The 20,018-nt window shown below is 54.7% G+C and overlaps 1 protein-coding gene across 1 annotated transcript in view; it reads left to right on the forward strand.

The window, feature by feature from the left end:
• Positions 1-20,018, forward strand: part of CELSR3 (cadherin EGF LAG seven-pass G-type receptor 3) — a 62,866-nt gene that overhangs the window by 41,920 nt on the left and 928 nt on the right. Inside the window, 20 exon segments of the mRNA XM_067544252.1 lie at positions 256-270; positions 2,379-2,473; positions 4,001-4,210; positions 4,848-5,031; positions 6,184-6,333; positions 7,083-7,251; positions 7,730-7,897; positions 8,195-8,321; positions 8,683-8,889; positions 9,855-10,029; positions 11,095-11,207; positions 11,659-11,738; positions 12,738-12,864; positions 15,045-15,158; positions 15,560-15,696; positions 16,220-16,326; positions 16,824-16,997; positions 17,463-17,663; positions 18,705-19,065; positions 19,105-19,863. Of these exon segments, the coding sequence (XP_067400353.1) occupies positions 256-270; positions 2,379-2,473; positions 4,001-4,210; positions 4,848-5,031; positions 6,184-6,333; positions 7,083-7,251; positions 7,730-7,897; positions 8,195-8,321; positions 8,683-8,889; positions 9,855-10,029; positions 11,095-11,207; positions 11,659-11,738; positions 12,738-12,864; positions 15,045-15,158; positions 15,560-15,696; positions 16,220-16,326; positions 16,824-16,997; positions 17,463-17,663; positions 18,705-19,065; positions 19,105-19,863 (3,673 nt within the window).

Genomic DNA, 20,018 nt, shown 5'->3' on the forward strand with positions numbered 1-20,018 from the left:
GCACTTTGTAGTGATCCGGTGTGGCTAAGTCTGGAGAGTGCCACATCAGAAAGGAAGACTGCCACCTCCAGGGAATCGCTGGCTTCTGGGAATCCAGGGCAGTTCTGAGCCTGGGAGCCACTGAGCCAAAAAGGGCCAGTCCCAAGCCTTCACCTCCTCCACACATTTCCCCGGGAAGTGCAGTCTTCTCCCACTCCGGTTCTCAGCTCTTAACCATGTCGCTTCTCTTCCCCGTTTTTGCTCCCTCCTGATCAGGTTTGCGGGGTGCAGGTAAGGACCCATTGTTGTCCCATTTCCCTCACTATGTGTTGCAAGGGCTGCTCGTGTGGCTTTCCATTCCCCTCTCCCTGCCTGAGACACCTGCAGATCCCATGCTTCCCCTGATGCTTCCAGGGCTGCTGACTGTGCTACTAACGCTGCACCTCGCCTTGGCTTCCTTATATCCACGGCTGCCCTCGATTGCCTTTCCTATCCCCAAGCAAACTAACTGGCAGAAATTCAGCTGCAGCCAGACACTGCTCCCCACTTCCTCCCACCCCTTTATGTTCTGCTGCCTTTACGCTGTATCAGGTGCTCTAGGAGAAGTCAAGTGGCCCCCAACCCTGCCTCACATGCCATGTGCCAGGTCACTCTGCTGGGTGGGCAGGGCCATTCTCTAGTTAGCACATCACAGAGGGAGCCTTGGTAAAGGAGCCCAATGACCATGAATGTTCTGCAGGATCCTACCCAAAATATGGCAGCTCAGCAAAGCCACTGGGATTGTTACAGGGATAGAGACTCATTCTTCTGCTGAAGGGAGGACACGAAGCAGATAACAGAGAGACTGTCTCCTCCTTTGCTGATTGCTCCCACCATTGCACCCTTTCTGTATCTGGCATGGCTAGCTGGGTTGCTGTTGCTGTTGACAATAAGGAGGAGGAGAAGGTTGGGGAAGATGATGATGATGATGATGATGATGAATGAGCTGGAATGCTGAACATGGGGGCTCCTTTGGGCCAGGAACTCCTGAGCTCTCATCCTGGCTTCCCCACCAACCCATGTGATCTTGGGCAAGTTGCTTCCCTTCTCTGAGCCTCAGTTTCCCCATCAGTAAAACTGAGATCATGACAATGATCCAGCTGAGGGCGTGAGGCTTATTAGTCACTGTATGTGTGTGTGGCCCCCCCCCGTAAATGCTAAGTGGTGTTACTTCGCTGGAGCTGCCCCCGGTCAGGACATTGCCCTAGAGAGCACCAGTGCCACCCTTAGCGATAGTGCATGGTGTGCTTCATATGCAAGCTGGGTTGATACTGACTGTGGCATTTATGATGCACTCAATGCTGTTGCTGATCATTGTGCTGCTTTGGGGATGGATAATGTGGATCCTGCTGTGGGGCTGTTAATGAGGATGTTGGTTGTGTGGGTGGTTTTTAAACAGAACTGGTTGATGGGATATATATGATTATTTATATTCCAGAAGTACTGAGGCTTCAGCAAAGATCAGGGGCCTACTGTGCTAGGCGCTGTACATACACAGAGTGAGAGATGGCTGCTGCCCCAAAGAGCTTATTATTGAAGGACATGCCTACACAGAGAACGTTACCAGCATAAGTACCCCAGCAGAATTATACTGCTGTAGCTATATAAGGGTAACTCCCTGTGCGGACACTCATTCCAGAACGTGTGTGGCCACCCAGGGAGTTATACTGGTCTAACTAAAGCAGTGTAATTACACCAGTGTAGTTATGCCAGTAAACTTCCTTGTGTAGACAAGCCTAAGTAGACAAAGGGTGTGAGAAAGGCAACGTCTCAGCGGGGATTTCAGTGAATGCGAGCGCCGTGCCAAGTGGGCTGTGATTTATCAGTCATGTCTTTAGTCAGCTGTGGGAGTCAGGTGAGCACTGGGGGAGGTAGGTACTTGTTTGTCAATATGCAAGGTACACAGATCTCAGCCCCAGTAGCTCTGTAAATTACATTGCTTGTAATTTTCAATTCGTTATTCCCCTCTCTAAAAGTCTCATCCAGTCAGTTATGCCCTGTTACACAGGTAACCAAGCACATACCACAAATAGAAAATAACTGAAGGGACCAGCTTCTGAACAACCCATAGCCTGAAAATGATTTTCCCCAGCTATTAGGTGAATTGTTACGGAAACTGGAACTGTTCACAGAAAATCAGACTTGCTAGTGAACAGCTCGCTAATGAAATGCGAGCTGGATTCAGAATGGCTAGTTCAGCTGGCCCCCCATCAATCCAGGGCTTTGGCGTTAGTCCCTGATGCTGTTCTCAGTGATGTTGACAGCATGGTGGATTAGCTTTGGAAATGGCACTGACCTAACCAGCTGCGAAACTGTCCCAAGTCTCTGAGTTTTGAATCTGCAATTCTTCCTTCTCTCAGGTGCAGCAATTCGCCACTGCGATGAAGAGAAAGGTTGGCTGGAGCCAGATCTCTTCAACTGCACATCACCTGCCTTCAAGGATCTCTCCACACTGGTAATCTGCCCTCTTTACTCCTTCCCCAGGCTGCAGCTCACCGGGAGGGAATAGCCCTCAGAAGCTACATTTTCAAAAGAGCTCAGCTCCCATTTAGGCCCCTAAATAAGGGCTGGACTTTCCATACTGCTCAGCACCCACTGTGCTCCCAACATCTGAGCGCTTTTGAAAATCTAGTCCCCATGAGGGGTGCTGAGCACTTGAAAATCTGACCCAGAACATGAACTTGCTTCCATCAGGAGCCCCTCTCAATGCTTTGATGCTCCAGACCTGCCCTTCCTTGAAATAGGAATTTAATTTTAGCTAGATTTTAGTTTAGTTTAATGCCAGAATATTGCAATCACAAACTGCCCCTTATGAATAAATGCATTTATCTCAACCCACTATTCGGCGAGAAAGCATAAATAACCCCAAGAGGGCCACAAGGATCAGATGAGTTAGCATCCTCTGTTTCAATAGCAATAAATGTCCACGTAGCAGCTGTGTCACCACCCCCAGTATGTACATTCTTAGTTATTGCCTGATCAGTAAGATGAAATGATGAATCTTCAGGTTCCTCTACCAGTTCAGTTCCAGACATTTGGACAAGTCATTACTGCTGGATTGTTTAATTTCACTTAGCCTGTCTTTGAAATTCCATTGCACTGCTGGAGAGCTTCCTCTGAAGTTACTTGTTTTAGTTCATTGTTTTGTTGCACAGAAATTGACCACAAGAACAACAACAAATCAATAGTTGCTGTTTGCCTGGGGTTCAATAATACTTAGCTCTGCAGCACCAAAGCTAAGCAGCCTGTAGATGTAAAGGGATGCTTTCAACTGTCAGAGTCAAAATTCTGGCTGAATATTGTTTAGGGTATTTCAGTTATGACTAACACTGATTCTTGTAATTAAATGAGATGGGAGAGAAAAAACTGTGTTCATTGCTCTTCCCCAGCTTGTTTAGTTTGTGCATAATGCTTAACCTAGCATAGTCAGTTTCATCTGGTTGTTTCTGTGGATTTTCACAAAGGCAGAGAAGAAAAGAGTGTATGTTTTAAAACAAGAAAATCTGATGGTAACTGCAATTGCCAGGTGGGCTCCTAGGCAGACGTGGCACCTGAGACCACTTTGAAACTTCTTTTTGAAGTTGACTAGATTTCTGGCTGAGGGAGGTCTCTGTAACTAACAGACCCTCTTGCATGGAGTTAAATGACACATACCTCTGTCATCGGGGCTTGCTTATCTGTCGGGAGCTCATTGATGGGGCACAGTTTGCTGCTCACTCGAGCAAATACCTGGTCCCAGAATCTGCCACAGGCCTGGTGACTGTCTCTAGAGGTAATCTTTCCATGGACAGGCTTGCAGAGATGGCCAGCACAATCCAAGGGCAATTTGGTCCCCAAACCCAGCAGCTGGGCCTGTAGTGCATCAGCCTTTCTCCCTGTTCGCCCTGGGTTAAAGCTGGTTTTCTGAGGGAGCTGGGGAGGGACGAGATTTAACGGCACATTGCACTGCTTCATCCCGTCTCTCTTCTCTCTCTCTCGGCAGCTGGAGGGCCTGGAGAGGAATGAGACAGAGCTGAACACCATTGAGGCAAAGAAGCTAGCCCACCGGCTACGCTCAGTGACGGACCAGATGGAGCGCTACTTTGGCAACGACGTTCACATCACCTACCGCCTGCTGTCCCACCTGATGGAGTTTGAGAGCAGGCAGCACGGCTTCGGCCTGACCGCCACGCAGGACGCCCACTTCAACGAGGTGAGTGCCGTTCCCACGGGGAGATGCCTTCCTCCTTCACTTCCCTGCTGAAGAAGGCAGAGTTCTCAGCGCTGACCCTCGGTCAGCCGCAGCACAGCTTCTCTGGGACTAAAGGTGCTGCCTTCCCAGGCTCATCAGCCCCACCAACCTGAGCCTGGGACTTTGGCTCTGAGCCCTGTGGGCCAGGGGTCCTTGCCTCTAGGTATGATGGCTACAAGCCCTGACATGGCTTGGGAGCAGTCAGTGCCCATAGTAGGAAAAGCGCTGCAGCAGCCAGGCGTCTCCCCTCGAGGAGTGGCACCTGCCCCATCTCATTGCTTCACCCCTTTGTTATTCTGAGTAGCTAAAGGCTGTGAAGCCCAGGGAGGGCAGGGGAGAGCCAAGAGGGTACAACTGAGCAAGGCACATTGTGGCCTGGCTGAGGAAACCCTTCCCAGTACTGCGAAGGGGTGGAGCATGGGATTGTCTCCCCTTGGTGCAATGCTTAAGGTCTCTGAGAAGAGACCGTCCCCCTTCTTTCTTGAATCACCTGCAGCAGGCAGGGAAGGTCACGTAGCGAGAAGGCTCAGAAGATTTCAAAGAATGGTGTTTTACCTTCAAGCCCTCTGCAGACTCTCCCTCTAATCTCTGTCCGTAGAACCTGCTGAGGGCAGGCAGCTCAGTGCTGGCCCTGGAGAACCGGGAGCACTGGGACATGCTGCTGCAGAGTGAACACGGCAGCGTGGGACTGATGGAGCAGCTGAGAGAATACACGGGCACGCTCGCCAGCAACATGAAACTCACCTACCTCAACCCCGTTGGCGTGGTGACCCCCAACATCAGTGAGTAGGCAGCAGGCGGGCCGCATTGCCAAGAGGGGGGGCGGCGCGGCGCAGGGCATGCAGCTCTGACACCACAACTCAAAGAGTAAACGAGCACAAAGAATAACCTGAGGCCCTGCTGCCTCCAGCTGTGATCTCCCACGCTGAGGTGGGGGCAGCTGGTCAGCTGATGGCTGGGAGACCCCCCAGGAAATCCTAGACTCCTGCAGAAAGTGGAGGTCTTTCCTCTGAGTCAGCTGAGACTTGGGGTGCTATCTTGCTGGAGGGGATCTAACACTAAGCTCAAACCCTCACTCCCCTTTCGGCTCACCAAAGCTCCCGTTGCTCTTTGTGAGAGTTGCAGTGTTACCCCCTGTCCTGGCCAAATCGCAGTAGCAGTGTTTCCATTCCCGTTTATTCCCCCAGCAGTGTGCACTATAGAAGTTATTCCTTACTGCCCTACGTACTCCCCCAGGGAGCCATGAACTAATAGTTGGCTTTGCAGTGGTGATTCTACCCCAGTAAAGTTGCAGCCGCTCAGTTATTCCCAGTCTTCCACAAATCCTTTAGGACAGGATCCACTGACCATAACTTTCCACAGCTCCTCCTCAGTCCTAACCCAGCAGAAGGGGCCATCAGACCTCTGCCTACCTGCTGCTAACTCATTGAGGAGGTGCCAGGGGGTTCTGGTGACTGAAGGATGACGGGGTGGAGCTGGGATGTGCAGCAGTAGGTGATTCTCCCACAAGGAGCTGTGTCGCTCATGCGGTCCCATTAGGGAGTGTATGTATTGGGAGGGCACATGTGCCTTTCACAGTCCCCACAGCAAGGCCCAGCAAGCTCAGTGAGTGCATCGCTCCTGCAAGCGAGCAGAGAGAGAGCTAGCGAGGGCAGACGGGAGCTGGACACCCTTCTCGCCCCACAGTGCTGCTCCCTCCCTCTGCCCCTCCCTCTGTTTTGCAAGTCCAGATGTGACCAGGGACCTGCAAGGGACTGGGCTGAGCCCATCACATTCACTGCACTCATGACCTCAGACACATTTGAATTGGTTGCTCCAAAGATAGAAGCAAATACGTTAACCTTGGCACGCTGAACCCAGCCCATTGCAACACCTGGGCCCTGGCTCCCTGAGCTGCCTCAGGCCCCTTATTCCTCTGTCTCCTCCTCTCACAGTGCTCAGCATTGACCGCATGGAGAACCACACCCACGTCCGGCGGCGCTATCCCCGCTACCACAGCACCCTTTTCCGGGGGCAGGCCATGTGGGACCCACACACCCATGTGGTGCTCCCGCTCTCGGTGCTTACAGCCCCCAAAGTGGAAGGTAAGTCAAGACCTGCCCTGAGCCTAAGAGAATTACTGGCTGCCTCCCCAGTGGGCTCTGTTGGCCTGTACACATGGCCTGCACTGTGCTCAGTACCATCTGCCCAAGGGACAGGCGCTGCAGGGGGACAGCTGGCAGGGGGACTTGACTGCCAGAAACCCAGCCTGGGCTGTCTCCTGGGTCTGTCAGAGACTCCTCTGCCCCTAGGAGCTCAGACAGCAACTGTGTGTCTTACCCCAAAGGTTCCTGGCATCCTTTTCTGGGCCGAGAGGAGAGACAGGCCCTTGGGCTGGGAGGGGGATCACCCTTGGTGCTGCGGCCCACAGGAGCTGGGAGCCTGCTGAGCCCTTGCAGGATGGGAGTGTCTGGCATTGCTTCCTGGCTAGCTCTTGGAATGGCACCGAGTGTTGATGCCGGGCAGCTCTGTCTGGCCAAGGTGGGGAGACTGCCATGATGCAGCGACCCTGCATGTGGTGTCCAGAGAGAGACGCTGAGAGGAGAATTGCTAGGGCCATGGACCTCCCTGGGATCCTCCTTGCAGCCCCGGCAAAGATGAATGGGGTTTTGTACACCTTCCTTCCCAAGAGGCACCACTGTGTCCCCGACGTAGTGCCCAGCGCTGCTACCTGGCTCATGAGCCACGGCCCATGGAGATGGCCAGTGGCACCAAACATTTCCTTCCCCCGGCCCAGAACAAGACAAGACACCACTATTATAGGCACCTTTTCTGACCCAAGCTCCACCCACAGCAACCCCCACGCTCACAAGCCAGGAAGTGAACAACACAATGGAGAGCTCCCCCACAAAGCAGACCCTCCCGGAGCCCGAGCCCGCTGTCACCATCATCATCCTCATCATCTACCGCACCCTGGGGGGGCTGCTGCCCGCCCGCTACCAGGTGGATCGCCGCAGTCTCAGGTACTGGCTGCTGCACCCCCCTTTTGTGTTTGTCACCCTGCCGGGCAATGCGCTCTAGACAGAGAAGGCTGCAAGCAACTGGGTCCTGCCCGCCATGCAGGGTCCGGGCTGTGGGGCTTTTCAGGGTTCCAGCCTGGCTCATCTGACGGCTGCCTAGTGGTCTTTGTGGAGGCTGGGGGCCTCTGTCCAGAGCTGGTATCTGCAACACTGAAACCATTCGCACAACTGGTCCTGCTCAGCATGCCCCGTGTTGGCGGCCTTCAAGAAGAGGCCAAGGACTAGATGGACCACAGAGGATGACCTGCCCTCTCCCCACGGCCTGAGGCAGCGTGGGCAGTGTGCAGCCTGTCCTGTGGACACAGCTGTGTTTCCAGCTGCCAGACCAGCCCCCGTCAACCCCCCTGGAATTCTCCGTGAAATGCCAGGCAGGTTGGGTGGCTGATGGGTTCAGTGACAAGGCCCATGTCATCTCTCGCAGACTGCCCAAGAACCCCATCATGAACTCCCCCATCGTGAGCGTGTCCGTGTTCAGCAACCACACCTTTGTCCTGGGCACACTGGACGTGCCGCTGGTGCTGGAGTTCCGTCTGCTGGAGACGGCCAACCGGAGCAAGCCCCTCTGTGTCCAGTGGAACCATTCCAGCCAGTAAGAGCTCACCCTGTCTGCACCGCGGTCCAGTCCAAGGTTCTCACTAGCTCTGGGGCCATTCGCGGCTGCAGCTTTCTAGAGGTTTAATGAAAGAAACTGGAGAAGTGAACTAGTTCCCTGACTCTCCTTAACCATCCTTGCTGCTGTGTTAGCATGCATAGCACCCCTTACTAATGAGGGCAGCGGTGGGAGATCACCAGGGAGGGTGGAACTGGCCCACCATGGGCCTGACTGGGGATGTGATTCTGAAGGCCTGTTCCTTTGAGATTGCTCTGTGTTCTCTTGTGGCTGCAGGATTGATCCCTCCGGCTTCTGGACAGCAAGGGACTGTGATCTCGTGTTCAGAAACACCACGCACGTGCGCTGCCAGTGTTCCCAGTTTGGCACCTTTGGGGTGCTGATGGATAGCTCCCAACGAGAGGTAACCCTACCTCTGCAGAGGGAAGAGGGAGGGGAGCAAGGAGTGGGAAGGCTGCGTGAGGGGAGAGAATGCCCAGTGGTGAAAACCAGAACAAGAGGATTTATTTCCATGAGAGTGTGATGGGCATATCATGGACAGATAGCAGAATGGAGCATCCCCTGATGAGGTGGGCACCATGATCTAAATGCACCAGAACATTCAGGGTAGAACTCTGGGTTACAGCTGCGGACAGTGCCCATTGCAGAAATGTAGCAGAAAATCCCAGGCTGCTTCTCCCAGCTGGAGGTAGACCTTTAAAGCCGACACGTGCTCAGTGCTTTCTTGCCTGACTCTGCCTTTTGTCTTTGATTTCCATCTGCAGCAGCTAGAGGGTGACCTGGAGACCTTGGCCATTGTTACCTATTCCTTGGTGTCTCTTTCTCTTGTCGCCTTGCTGCTGACCTTCTCCTTCCTGACATGTCTGAAAGGCCTCAAGTCCAACACCCGGGGCATCCACTCCAACATCTCTGTCACCCTCTTTTTCTCTGAGCTGCTCTTCCTCTTGGGCATCAACCACACTGAAAACCAGGTAAGGGGAGGAGGAAACAGTCCTGAGTGCATCTGGGAGGGATGGCACTGTCAGACCGTGGGACCCAGGGGGTAAGAAGGAGGCGCAGGAGAACAGAAGTGTTTGTGAATGCAGCAGGAGTGTAAATGGCTTTGCTGGTTTAGTCTCCGGTGTTTCATATTTTGACCTAGTTTGAATGGTGGCCCTGGGAGCTCGGGAATGGCCCTGCAGGATGGAACCTCCCCCTAAATTATTTTCGATTTAATCCAATCTTTTCTTTCTAGGTTTCATACCACACTCCTCAACATAGAATCCAACCCCTTTTGGGGCCCCCGGCACCAGACGTGGTGTTGGGTCTTGGTGCCAATTCTAAGGCACCGGGCAGTTGGTTGTAATTTAGGACAGGCTGTTTCTGATCAGGAGAGGCCCATGTCTGAGGGGGATGAGCTCTCGCTCACTCCTGGAGGCTGTAGTCCATCCAGCTCAGAAGTGAGGTTACTACTGGAGAGTCTCCTGTGGTGCGAAAGGGACGAGCTTCTGGATCTGAGTTGGGTCCTTGGTTCAAGCCCCAGAAGTGACCGAATGTTTACCACATCCCTGAAGAACAGAGAGCATCCCTCAAACCACCTACCAATGGCTGCCAAGTGTGAGGTGGGAGAGAGACATGAGCCGGGTTACGGGGCTGCGTGGTTTGGGTGTTGGCTCTTTGGGTATGTCGTTCCAGCTTTTATTATTTACTTTGGATTCAGCTGTCTAGCCCTTTCTAGTAGGTTGGGAATCAGCAGCTGAGGTCAGGGGCATGCAGCAGAGGCACAGGAGTCCCACAAGGCAGCTCTCTGCCGCACGTAGAGCAGGATGAGGGATGTCAAAAATGCTCTTGGGGTGATTCTGCTGCAGCAAGAGAGATTGCCAGGCAAGGAGGGGCCTTTCCCCTTCCCCAGCTGGCCGGGCTGTCCACTCTTTGAGTGGTGATTTGCTCCTTTCAGTTCCTCTGCACTGTGATTGCCATCCTGCTGCACTACTTCTTCCTCTCCACCTTCGCCTGGCTCTTCGTGCAGGGCCTCCACATCTACCGCATGCAGACCGAAGCCCGCAACATCAACTTCGGAGCCATGAGGTTCTATTATGCCATTGGCTGGGGGGTGCCGGCCATCATCACCGGTAGGTACCACATGCTGGGCAAAAATGCTTGGGAAGACAGGTTCCCTCTTTGAGGGAGGTAGGAAATAGATAAAGCCTGTTACGGCATGGCAATACCAGCTGTTGAAGGAACAGTGCATGGGCCTCAGAACTTGTCTCCTTTCTGATTCCATGGGTATGGTCCAGCCTGGGTGTCTGAGTGTGGAGGGGATGTATGTGCATGTCTGTGAGCATTCATATTTGCCACTCTGTGTGTTTGTACTGTGTGGGTCTAGCCCGGAGCAACTCCACAGACAAACTCTAGCCCATGGAGATACAGTCAGTAAGGTACTATATGGTGCAGGAATTAGCTGGACAAAAGGCAGAGATGAGATACCAGGTGTTTATACCACTCCTAGTGTTTGATGTGGTAGATGCCACAGCAGAGGGTGCTCTGTAGTGTTCTGGTGTGAAATGTACATGGGGTGTAGAGGCCAGGGTCTCACTCTTACAGAAGAACCTACAAGACTTCCCGACCTTTCTGATCTAATGGGCATGACGCGCCTGCCATTCTAGGGTTCGTAGCATGAGATGCAAATGTTCTGTGGCTATTCCTCTAGATCCATTTCCCAAGGTTCGTCACTCCTGGGTGCATGTGTTCCTGGCAGTAAATGCCCTGTTGTGAGGTGGGCATCTAGAGACAGTGAGGTATAGGACATGGACCTCGCAGAGCAGGAGAGACAGCTTAGCCATTGCTAGATATTTCCATTGCTACGGCAGCTTGACCACTGGCACTGGCAGGAATCAAGGGGAAGGAGGAGCACTGGAAGGGGTGGTGAGGAGACCTGGGTTCTGTCCCTGGTTCTGCCCCAGCTCTCTGTTGTGGCCTTGGATAAGTCATTTCCCCTCTGTACCGCAGTCTTCTCCATCTGTAAATGAGGACAATGATACTGCTCTCCAAGGAGTGTTTTGAGGCTGCACTGACCAAGGTTTGGTCTTGGCTTTGAGATCCTCTGGTGGAAGAGGCCATAGTGGAAGTGCAAAGTGACCCCAATGTCTCCTAGGTGGCTGTGTTGTGGAACTGACCTTTCCTTTCTCTCCCCACAGGACTGGCAGTTGGCTTGGACCCAGAGGGCTATGGGAACCCAGATTTCTGCTGGATTTCTATCCACGATAAGCTGGTCTGGAGCTTTGCAGGCCCCATTGCTGTCGTCATTGTGGTAAACTCCTCTCATGTTTATACCGTGTCCCGACCCCCCCATGTCCTCCCCTTCTTTGCACTCCATGTGTTTGCCACCCTTGCCTTCCGCTCACCTTCCCTGGTTTCTGCTGCCTCTTCCACTTCTCATTGCTTTCCCTCCTCCATTTATATTTCTACTGTCCCTTTGAGGTTTCCCCCCTTTCTCTTGTGCTCTCTTCCTCCCCGGGCTTTCCTTCTTGTCATGCTTCCCCAAGTCCAGGCCAGAGTCCGTAGCCCAGAGAAGAGAGGCTCGTGTAGAACAGACAGAGGAGGAGGTTCGTTAGCCCAGATCTGCCCAGAGTTCAGCTTCCCATTCAGGATCAGGTACAGGAGCTTTTGGAGGCTCATGACAGAGACAGCAGGACTGGGGAGAGAGAGAGTCTCAGCGTAGGAGCAGCAGAGCAGCTTCTGACCAGTCTCTCTGTTTTCAGATGAATGGGGTGATGTTCCTGCTGGTGGCAAAGATGTCCTGTTCCCCAGGCCAGAAAGAGACCAAGAAGAAAACAGTTCTGTGAGTATTGATTGGCCAGGATCCCAGTGGAGGGTCTGCTGCTCTGCTCCCTGGCCCAAGGCTGCTCTTGGCCTTGGCTTTCACTGTTCCAAGTGTCTGAACTCCTCTCCTTCCCACAAGCCCCCCCTTCTCCAGCACTGTCAAAATCTGCCTGTCCTCCTTGTTGTCCAGTCTCAGCCTTCACGTCGCCTTCCACTCCTGCTTCTGTTGCCGATATCAGTTGCTTCCCTAACATCTGTCCTTCCCTCTTACCCCTGCTCCCACAGCCTTGTCCTGTCAGGCCCCACATCTCACCTTACTCCCCTCCAGTTGGTCCATCTGCCTTCTGCTGAAAGGTGCTTCCTCTCCCACTGCTCCGCCCCTGTCGTTCTCCTGCTCAAACCCTATTCCTGGCTCCCCATCACCTGCCATTTCCGTTCCTGCTTCCTGTCCTTATAGTCCAGGCTCTGATCCAGCCTCCATCTCGGTGCTTGTTTTTCTTTCTCCCCCTCTTGCTGCCTACATTTTTCCCAGGCTTCCTGAATGCCCTTTCTGCATCTTCTCCCACTCATGCCTTCACTCCTTTCTTCCAAGCCAGCCCTTAAGCCTCCCCTCAGCCCAAAGGGCCTCCAGCGCGTGGTCACCCTGCGTATGCTGTGTCTGAACAGGCCTGTCTGTCTCATCCAGAACGGAAGCTCCTTAGGGCCGGGGCTGGGTCTTCCTCTGTGCTTGGCCAGTGCTCAGCGAGTAGCGACCTGTCCAGCCTGGGTGTGGGCCCGTGAGTTGGAGACATGCTGCGCGCACCTGGTCCCAGTGCTGCAGGGAGTGTATTGTCAAGCTGTTGTGCTGGAGTGTGGTGTGGGGAGCTGGCGGCTCACGACAGGACTGTACTTCCCCTGTCTCTGTCTCTGAGTGCTAGACTGTAGATTAACAGATTCTAACCTCTGCGTCCCTGTCCCTGTCTCTGTGTGTGTATCTGTCTGCCTGTCTGCCTGTCTGTCTGTCTCTCTCTCTCTCCAGCATGACGCTGCGAAGCTCCTTTGTTCTGCTTCTAGTTATTAGCACCACATGGCTCTTTGGCCTCTTGGCTGTCAACAACAGTGTCCTGGCTTTCCACTACCTCCGCACTGTCCTCTGCAGTCTCCAGGTAACTCTCCAAGCAGGAGCTCTGCCCCCTCGGCGGGGAGCATCTCTCACTGGTTCCCTTGGACAAGGAAAAGTGGCGGGAAGATTTAAACATTGGAAAGGCAGATTAAAGGGAAAACAGACAGACAAGACAGAGGAGAGGAGGGCGGGAAGGACAGGAAAGAGTGAGCTGGGATGAGCTCAGGGCACCCATTCTGCAGCATTCCCCTGTGCTGCTTCCATCTCCCCCACGCTAGCCTCCCCAGGTCGGTCCTACAGTGTTCCAGGAGCTCCCCTGCTTTCCAGCTCCCCCATATGTCCCTCGCCAGCTCAGACCTGCCTTGCAGTACTACAGCAGCTCCCCGGCTTGATTCCTCCCACTGCAAGCACTGCTGCACACCGAGTTCCCACCCAGCCAGCAGGTGTTTCTTCGGAAAGCAACACAAACCAGCTTCTTCCAGACATCCCCAATCCCCACCTGCTTGTGGGCTCTGTCGCTCGCTCAGTCTCTCACACGCGTGTGCACACACTGAGCACTGCCTGCGAGGGTGCTCTCTCACGCTGGCTGCTCATGCCTCTCTGTTGTTCCTCTCACAGACCAGCTGAGGTTGGTGCACACTTTAAGCACAGTGCAGACACTAACCCTGCAGAGCCTCGAGCTTCTGCCTGGCCAGTCGCCCCAGGGGTTTGGCCAACAGAACCGTCCCACCACGCCTCCCTTCATTAGGAGCGCTACACATACAGAGGTGTGCCGTGAGAGCCGCTACACCCGCCCTTCCATGCTGTTCCTTTCCTTCTCCCCTCACCGATCCCTGGGTGTGTCTGGCCTCCTTTAGCAAAGCCTCAAGTGCTGCCCCAGTGGGCCGGACCTCAGGCACCCCGTGCTGCTCGGCTCACTCCTGAGCTGACTGCTTTCTCTGGTAGTCATTGTCCATGTTCGCCGTCTCATTCTGTAGCAAAACAGAGACCTGCTGCACCAGGAACGGACTCCAGCTGTAAGCCCAAACGAGGTGGTCATTGTGATTTAACAATGCCCGTTCTGAGGCAGCCCTGCTCCGGGACGTGATGGGACAATCATGACCATCTTCAAGGGAGTTTTCTGCTGTCATAAAATGGACCAACAAAGAATTGGGCCTAGCTTTGAAGTGGATGCACGAGAGCTGCCGGGAACTGCAAACCGAGAGCCACCAGCCCCCACTGTTTGAGTCACCCCAGCGCCATCCAATAACAGCCATCCTGACCTTTCTCTGCACAGCCAATTATACCCCATCGCCTCCAAGGCCACGGTCTGCTGAGGCTCCTTGCTGTCCCTGAGACCCCCCAGCAGCAGTGGGGCTGGAACAGCTGCTGCCTGACTGCAGACTGCTCCCTAACCACTGCGTGCATGGCACAGAATCAGAGCTGCCCAGGCAACCCCAGTTTCAGTTTTCCTCTTCTACCTGCCCATCACCCTCGGGCAGCCCCTGTCCTCTCTCCCCATCCAGGCCACTGGCCCTGGCCCCGGCCCCGGGAGCTTGCAGCAATCAGGCCCCCCTAGTAAGTCTCTGGTGGCCCAGAGAGCAGGTAGACCGATCCGGCACTGAGTCACTGTGCGAGCTGGAATGTGTTCATGTCAGTACCTGTCTGTGGCCCCAGAACTCTGTCAATCTCCCGCAGTTCTACCCCAGAGCAGACACACTGGTGTCTGGGGAAGACACTGGTTCAACCACTGCTGGGCCTCATGCACCAAGTGGGCTAACAGGGCCGGCACCTGTTTCCCTAGCCCTCCCCCAGAGAGCCGCAGTGAATTTGGCCAGCAGGAAGCACTCTCCAAGAGGGAGCCACTTGTCCCGTCCTCTTCCAGAGGCGAATGAGTCATGAAGTGCCACCTGGGCAGCCCAGAAATGCTGCCACTCTGTGGCCCTGCTGCCCTGTCAGAGCTCTTGAGGGCAGAGGCGGATGCAGCACTCGGTGCTGCGCTGGACTGGGGGGCCCAGGTGCGGTGCAGGCATGACTGACTGAAACGCAAGCAGCTGGATGCAGTGCCAGGCGGTGCCTTAGAGGAGAGCTGACTGGCTCCATTAGCACATTCCCAAATGGCCAAAGCCAGGCTTCGCCACTGCCTTGTTGACAGGAGGAGTGGAAGTGAGGGATCCCGGCTTCGCCGAGCGCTTCCCCGCCCTCACCAGCCAGGCTCATAGCCTCTCGTCCCCTCCCTCACAGGGCCTGGCCGTGTTGGTTCTGTTCTGCGTCCTGAATGAAGAGGTGCAAGAGGCCTGGAAACTGGCCTGTCTTGGCAAGAAGAGTCAGGGCGAGGAGGCAGCTAGATCTGCTCAGGTGGGTGTTAAGGGCAGCGAGCGAGACCACAGACAAGGGCCTCCTCTGCACTCTGCCTGAGAAGGAATCCCTCCCTAGGCCTAACCTCCCCACCCAGCTCGCAGGGTAACTGGTCCCTGCTGTCCTGCTCCAGGAGGTCAGTGGGAAGGACCTCAGCGAGACAGCCAGCCAGTGGGCAGGTTCTAGCCCCACAGCCCCTGTCTGAATTCACGGACTGTCATGTGCCATGCCCTTGGGAGCCCTGGGAACTCTTTCACTGGGCCAGAGACTGGCGATTCCTGAACGTGTTCGGGCCACCCCGCCGCCCTTTCCAGCATTGGGCCAGGGCAGGAAGAGAATCTCAAGATCCAGCTGCTGCAGAGTCTTCCTCACAAAGCCTCTGTGTGTCTCTTCCTCGCCAGGGTCCCAACGCCTATAATAACACGGCCCTGTTTGAGGAAAGTGGCCTCATTCGCATCACCCTGGGAGCCTCCACCATCTCCTCGGTCAGCAGTGTGCGCTCAGCCCGCACCCACTCCAGCCAGAGGGGCTACCTCAGGTAGGGTGCAACTGGAGCGGGAGGCAGTCTGGGTGGCCACTGGCAGCGGGATGCTAATGAGCCCACACTGGCACGGCTGAGAAACTACAGATATGGAGAGGGATGGGTGTGGGGCCACCATGGAGTGGGGCGGGCATGCCCTTCCTCTGGAGGTGCAGGTGTCACTTCCTGGCCCTTCTGGGCCATTGCTATCTATGACTCCTCTGCTCTGATCTTCAATCCTGAGACTCCCTGCACAGCTTTGCTGACCTGCATCAGTCCTGACCCACAGCAGCCCCCTGCTGCTCCAGGCTGAGCTCTCTGCAGCTCTGCCGGTGCCCCTCGTGCCTGCCCTGCAGCACTCCTTGCTGTTCCAGTTCTTCCCTCCCATCCAGAGCTCTGCCCACATGTTCTGACCTCTCGGCCAGGCACAAATACTGAGTATGGGAGGTGAGAGGCGAGCGCTCCATTACCCCAGTGCCCAGGACGAGGACAGGGAGGTGAGGGATTGGGGGTCTGACTGGTTTTGCCGTGTACGTTTCAGAGAGAACATGATGGCGCATCAGGGCTCAGCCCTGGATCACAGCCTGCTCGGTCACACCGGCCCCACGGACCTGGATGTGGCCATGTTCCACCGTGATGCAGGGGGAGGTAAGACTCGCACCCCTGGGACCTGTCTGCGAACCCGAGAAGGCAAAGTGCTGCCCAAAGGCTACCCTAGCAAGTGGCGTTTCCCACATTAGCGATCAGCCTTTGAGGTGATGTTTCCTGGTCTTTTTCTTGCAGGACCTTTGCACACAGAGCACCTGCCACTCCCAGCAGCGTCACTCTGACTCCTGCGTACGCTCAGCCTTGGGGAGGAGGAGTGCCAGGGTCACTCAGCAGTGCCCCCCTCTGGCTGATTAGTCTCCCAGGGTGAGAACAGCACAGTCCCCCTAGGAGGCTGGGGCCATGAGCTGGGCTGTGCGGTGGACAATGTCCAGTGGTCTCCAGGGCCTGTGTTTTGTAGTGCTACATCAGGGAGGGTGTAACCCAGGGACCTTAACAGGCAAAACTCAGAAACCAAGATTCCTTCCCTCCCTGCCCTGCTCAAAAGCCGTCCACATGCCCCCAGCCCCACCACTTCCACCCTGCATGTGCCCTGACAGACCAAGACTCCGACTCCGACAGCGACCTCTCCCTGGACGAGGAGCGCAGCCTCTCCATCCCGTCGTCCGAGAGCGAGGAGAACGTGCGCCTCCGGGGCCGGTTCCAGCGCCAGTTCAAACGGGCAGCGCATAGCGAGCGGCTCCTCACCAACCCCACCAGCACCACTCCCAAAGGCAAGTACCACGAGAGAGCCCTGCCACAGGCTGGGGGGCCTGCCTGCGAGCCACTGTGGCCACCTGGATCTAAGCAGATTGGGAGGGAGGGAGGGAGCGGGACGGGGGGGGGGCTAAGCTGGAAGTCTCCTCCCCACAGGGTGTTTTTCTGCTGTAGCTGCTGTCTGATGGGCTGCAATGCCTTCCAAAGGCAAAACGCTGCTTGCTGGGTCCTGGGAGCAGACCCCTTTGGCAGGGCTGGGTTAGCATCACCTGGAGATGGGGTGACTCCAGCAGAGGCAAGGAAATCACCACATCCCTCCCATCTGGCGGTTCTGCTCCACCAAGCCCCACCAGTACATTGTGGGCGGTCAAGCGCAAGGGCTGCGAGCCTTTGGGACTTTATCCCAGGGAGTGTCATGGCAGATTCACAGCTGGGAATAACTCTGCTTCCTCCCCCCAGTATTTTGCATTGTTCTTCCCCAGATATGGATGGCAATGACCTGATGTCCTATTGGCCGGCACTGGGCGAATGCGAGGTTCACCCCTGCTCCCTGCAGAAATGGGGGTCTGAGCGGAAGCTGGGCTTTGACATCAACAAGGATGCTGCCAACAACAACCAGCCAGACCTGGCCCTGACCAGCGGGGATGAGAACTCCCTCACTCAGACCCAGCGCCAGAGGAAAGGTAACTAGACTTAAAGCAGCCAGTGCTCCCCAGATGGGCACATACCCTGCTGCCAGCCGGCACAGTGTCCCACTGGCTGCACCCCTAGAGTCTCCCCACGGCCCCTGCCTAGCACTCCCAGCATCTCCCTGACGGTGCTAGGTTCAGCAGGCTTGGTGTTGAGCAGGCAGTGAGGACCCTTCATCTGAAGCTGGAGAGCCACTTCACTCTCTGCACAGATGTCATGGGAGGTGGCATCCCAGTGACTATTGCTGAGAGATTGGCAGGCCACATTGGAACCATCCTGTCCTTGCCCCGGACAATGCATTCAGTGCCCACAGGGAACGGTAAGACACTGGTGGCTCTCAGGCGCTATTATGGAGACATTAGTTTCTCCTCTTTTAAATCTTTTATTCAGCTACAAGCCCTAGCCCCAGTGGTTGGGAGAGTTCACAGAGAAAAGGGGGAATGTAACAGTGGGCTTTGCAGTCAACTGACAGCTGGAGAATAGCTGCCTTCTTTGTGGGCCACGGCCATAACTAACTGCACTGGGAAACAACAGGCTGCAGGCAGGAGACATGCAGACCAGTGCTGGACTGGCCATCTGCCCGTCCCCGTGTAGCCAGAAAAGGGAGAGCCTGACAGGCTCAGAGAGAGAGACCCTGGAAGGAATGGAGACGAGGAGGAAATTTCCCTTGGCTGACCTGGAGCTATAACTTCACCTACATGTTGCCAAGGGACAGAATGGGAGGTAGTCTTGGTAATGTCCCTTCTGCTGTTTTAAGCCAAGTGTGCTGCACGCTTACAAGTGAGCTGCTCACCATAGTGGCTTCTCTTCATCCTTTGTGGGGGTGAGGTGCTGCTGGGCCACAGGTTGTCGTGACCTTGAAAGTTTTGCAACATGCAAACACAACCAGCAGTTTCCTCCATCCGGGGGTGATCTCCAGGAGGAGCAGGGCCGCCAGGCCGGGTGCTTTGTCCTTGCTCTCTTGCAGATGGGGGTGGGGGGGTTGTGCTGTCACCGGATTCTCATCACTTTCTGCTTTATTTCTGCTTGTGCAGGGATTTTGAAGAATCGCCTCCAGTACCCTCCAGCTCTGCAAGGCTTACCGTCTGTTGGGAGAATGACCAATGAGCTTTCCTGGTACAAAACATCCACCCTGGGTCACAGAGCTGTTCCTGCTGCCTCTTATGGCAGAATCTACTCTGGTGCAGGCAGCCTCTCTCAGCCAGCTAGCCGGTACTCTTCCCGGGAGCAACTTGACATGCTGATGAGAAGGCAGATGTCCAGAGAACAGCTGAGCAGGAACGATGCTGGGGAATGCTTGGAAGCTGTACGCAGCAGGCATGGGTCCAGGGAGGAACTGGACGCCATTCTCAACAGGCCTGGGTCAAGGGAGCAATTGGACACTATCCCTAGTAGGCCTGGGTCTAGAGAACATCTGGAAAATATACCCAGCAGGCATGGGTCTAGAGAAGACTTAGATACATTAGCTTCCAGGCATGATCAGAAAGATCATGGGAACACTCTACCCAGGAGACAAGGTTCTAGAGACCATCTAGATACTTTACCCAGTCGATTTGGGTCAAGAGAACTACTAGACTGTGGGCCAGTAAGAGAGGTCTCTAGAGAGTGGCTAAACACTTTGCCTAATAGGCAAGTATCTAGAGATCGAATGGACACTTTACCAAGTCGAGACATTTCTCGAGAACAATTGGATCTGCTTTCAGGAAGACAGCCTTCAAGGGACCAGCTAGCATTAGCTAGACAGACTTCAAGAGAGCAGTTGGACATTTTATCCAGAAGATCAAATTCCAGAGAGCATCTGGATACAGTGCCTAGTAGGCATCCCTCATGGGAAAATCTAGAGTTTCTTTCTAGAAGACAGCCATCCAGAGAAAATCTAGAACCTCCTTCTAGAAGGCTTCCTTCTCGAGAAAATCTAGAACCTCTGTCTAGGAGACAGCCTTCCAGGGAAAATCTGGAAGCAATCCCTAGCCGACATCCTTCCACTGAGCAATTAGATATCCTTTCTTCCATCCTTGCTTCTTTTAATTCTTCTGTCCTGTCCTCTGTGCAATCCTCCAGTACTCCCTCTGGCCCACAGACCACAGCAACTCCTTCTGCTGTGCAGACTTCCTCAACACCTTCTGTGCAGTGCCCATCAACACCTCGCTCTGCTACATCCCACAGCATCTCTGAGCTGTCACCAGATTCAGAGTAAGTGTTTCCCCTTCTCCAGGGCAGCTTTTGGGTCAGTCCAGTCCATGCTATGACTTAGCCAGAGGATAGTTTGTATCTTCTAACCACTTGGTTGCTCTTTCGCCCCTGGTTTGTTTGGTAACTGAGCATTGCCACCTGGAGTATGGGATCTG

The sequence above is a fragment of the Emydura macquarii genome, unplaced genomic scaffold, assembly GCF_026122565.2.
Source record: "Emydura macquarii macquarii isolate MOO-44397 ecotype Brisbane River unplaced genomic scaffold, CSIRO-AGI_Emac_v2 contig_968, whole genome shotgun sequence".
In the NCBI taxonomy this organism is placed as follows: Eukaryota; Metazoa; Chordata; order Testudines; family Chelidae; genus Emydura; species Emydura macquarii.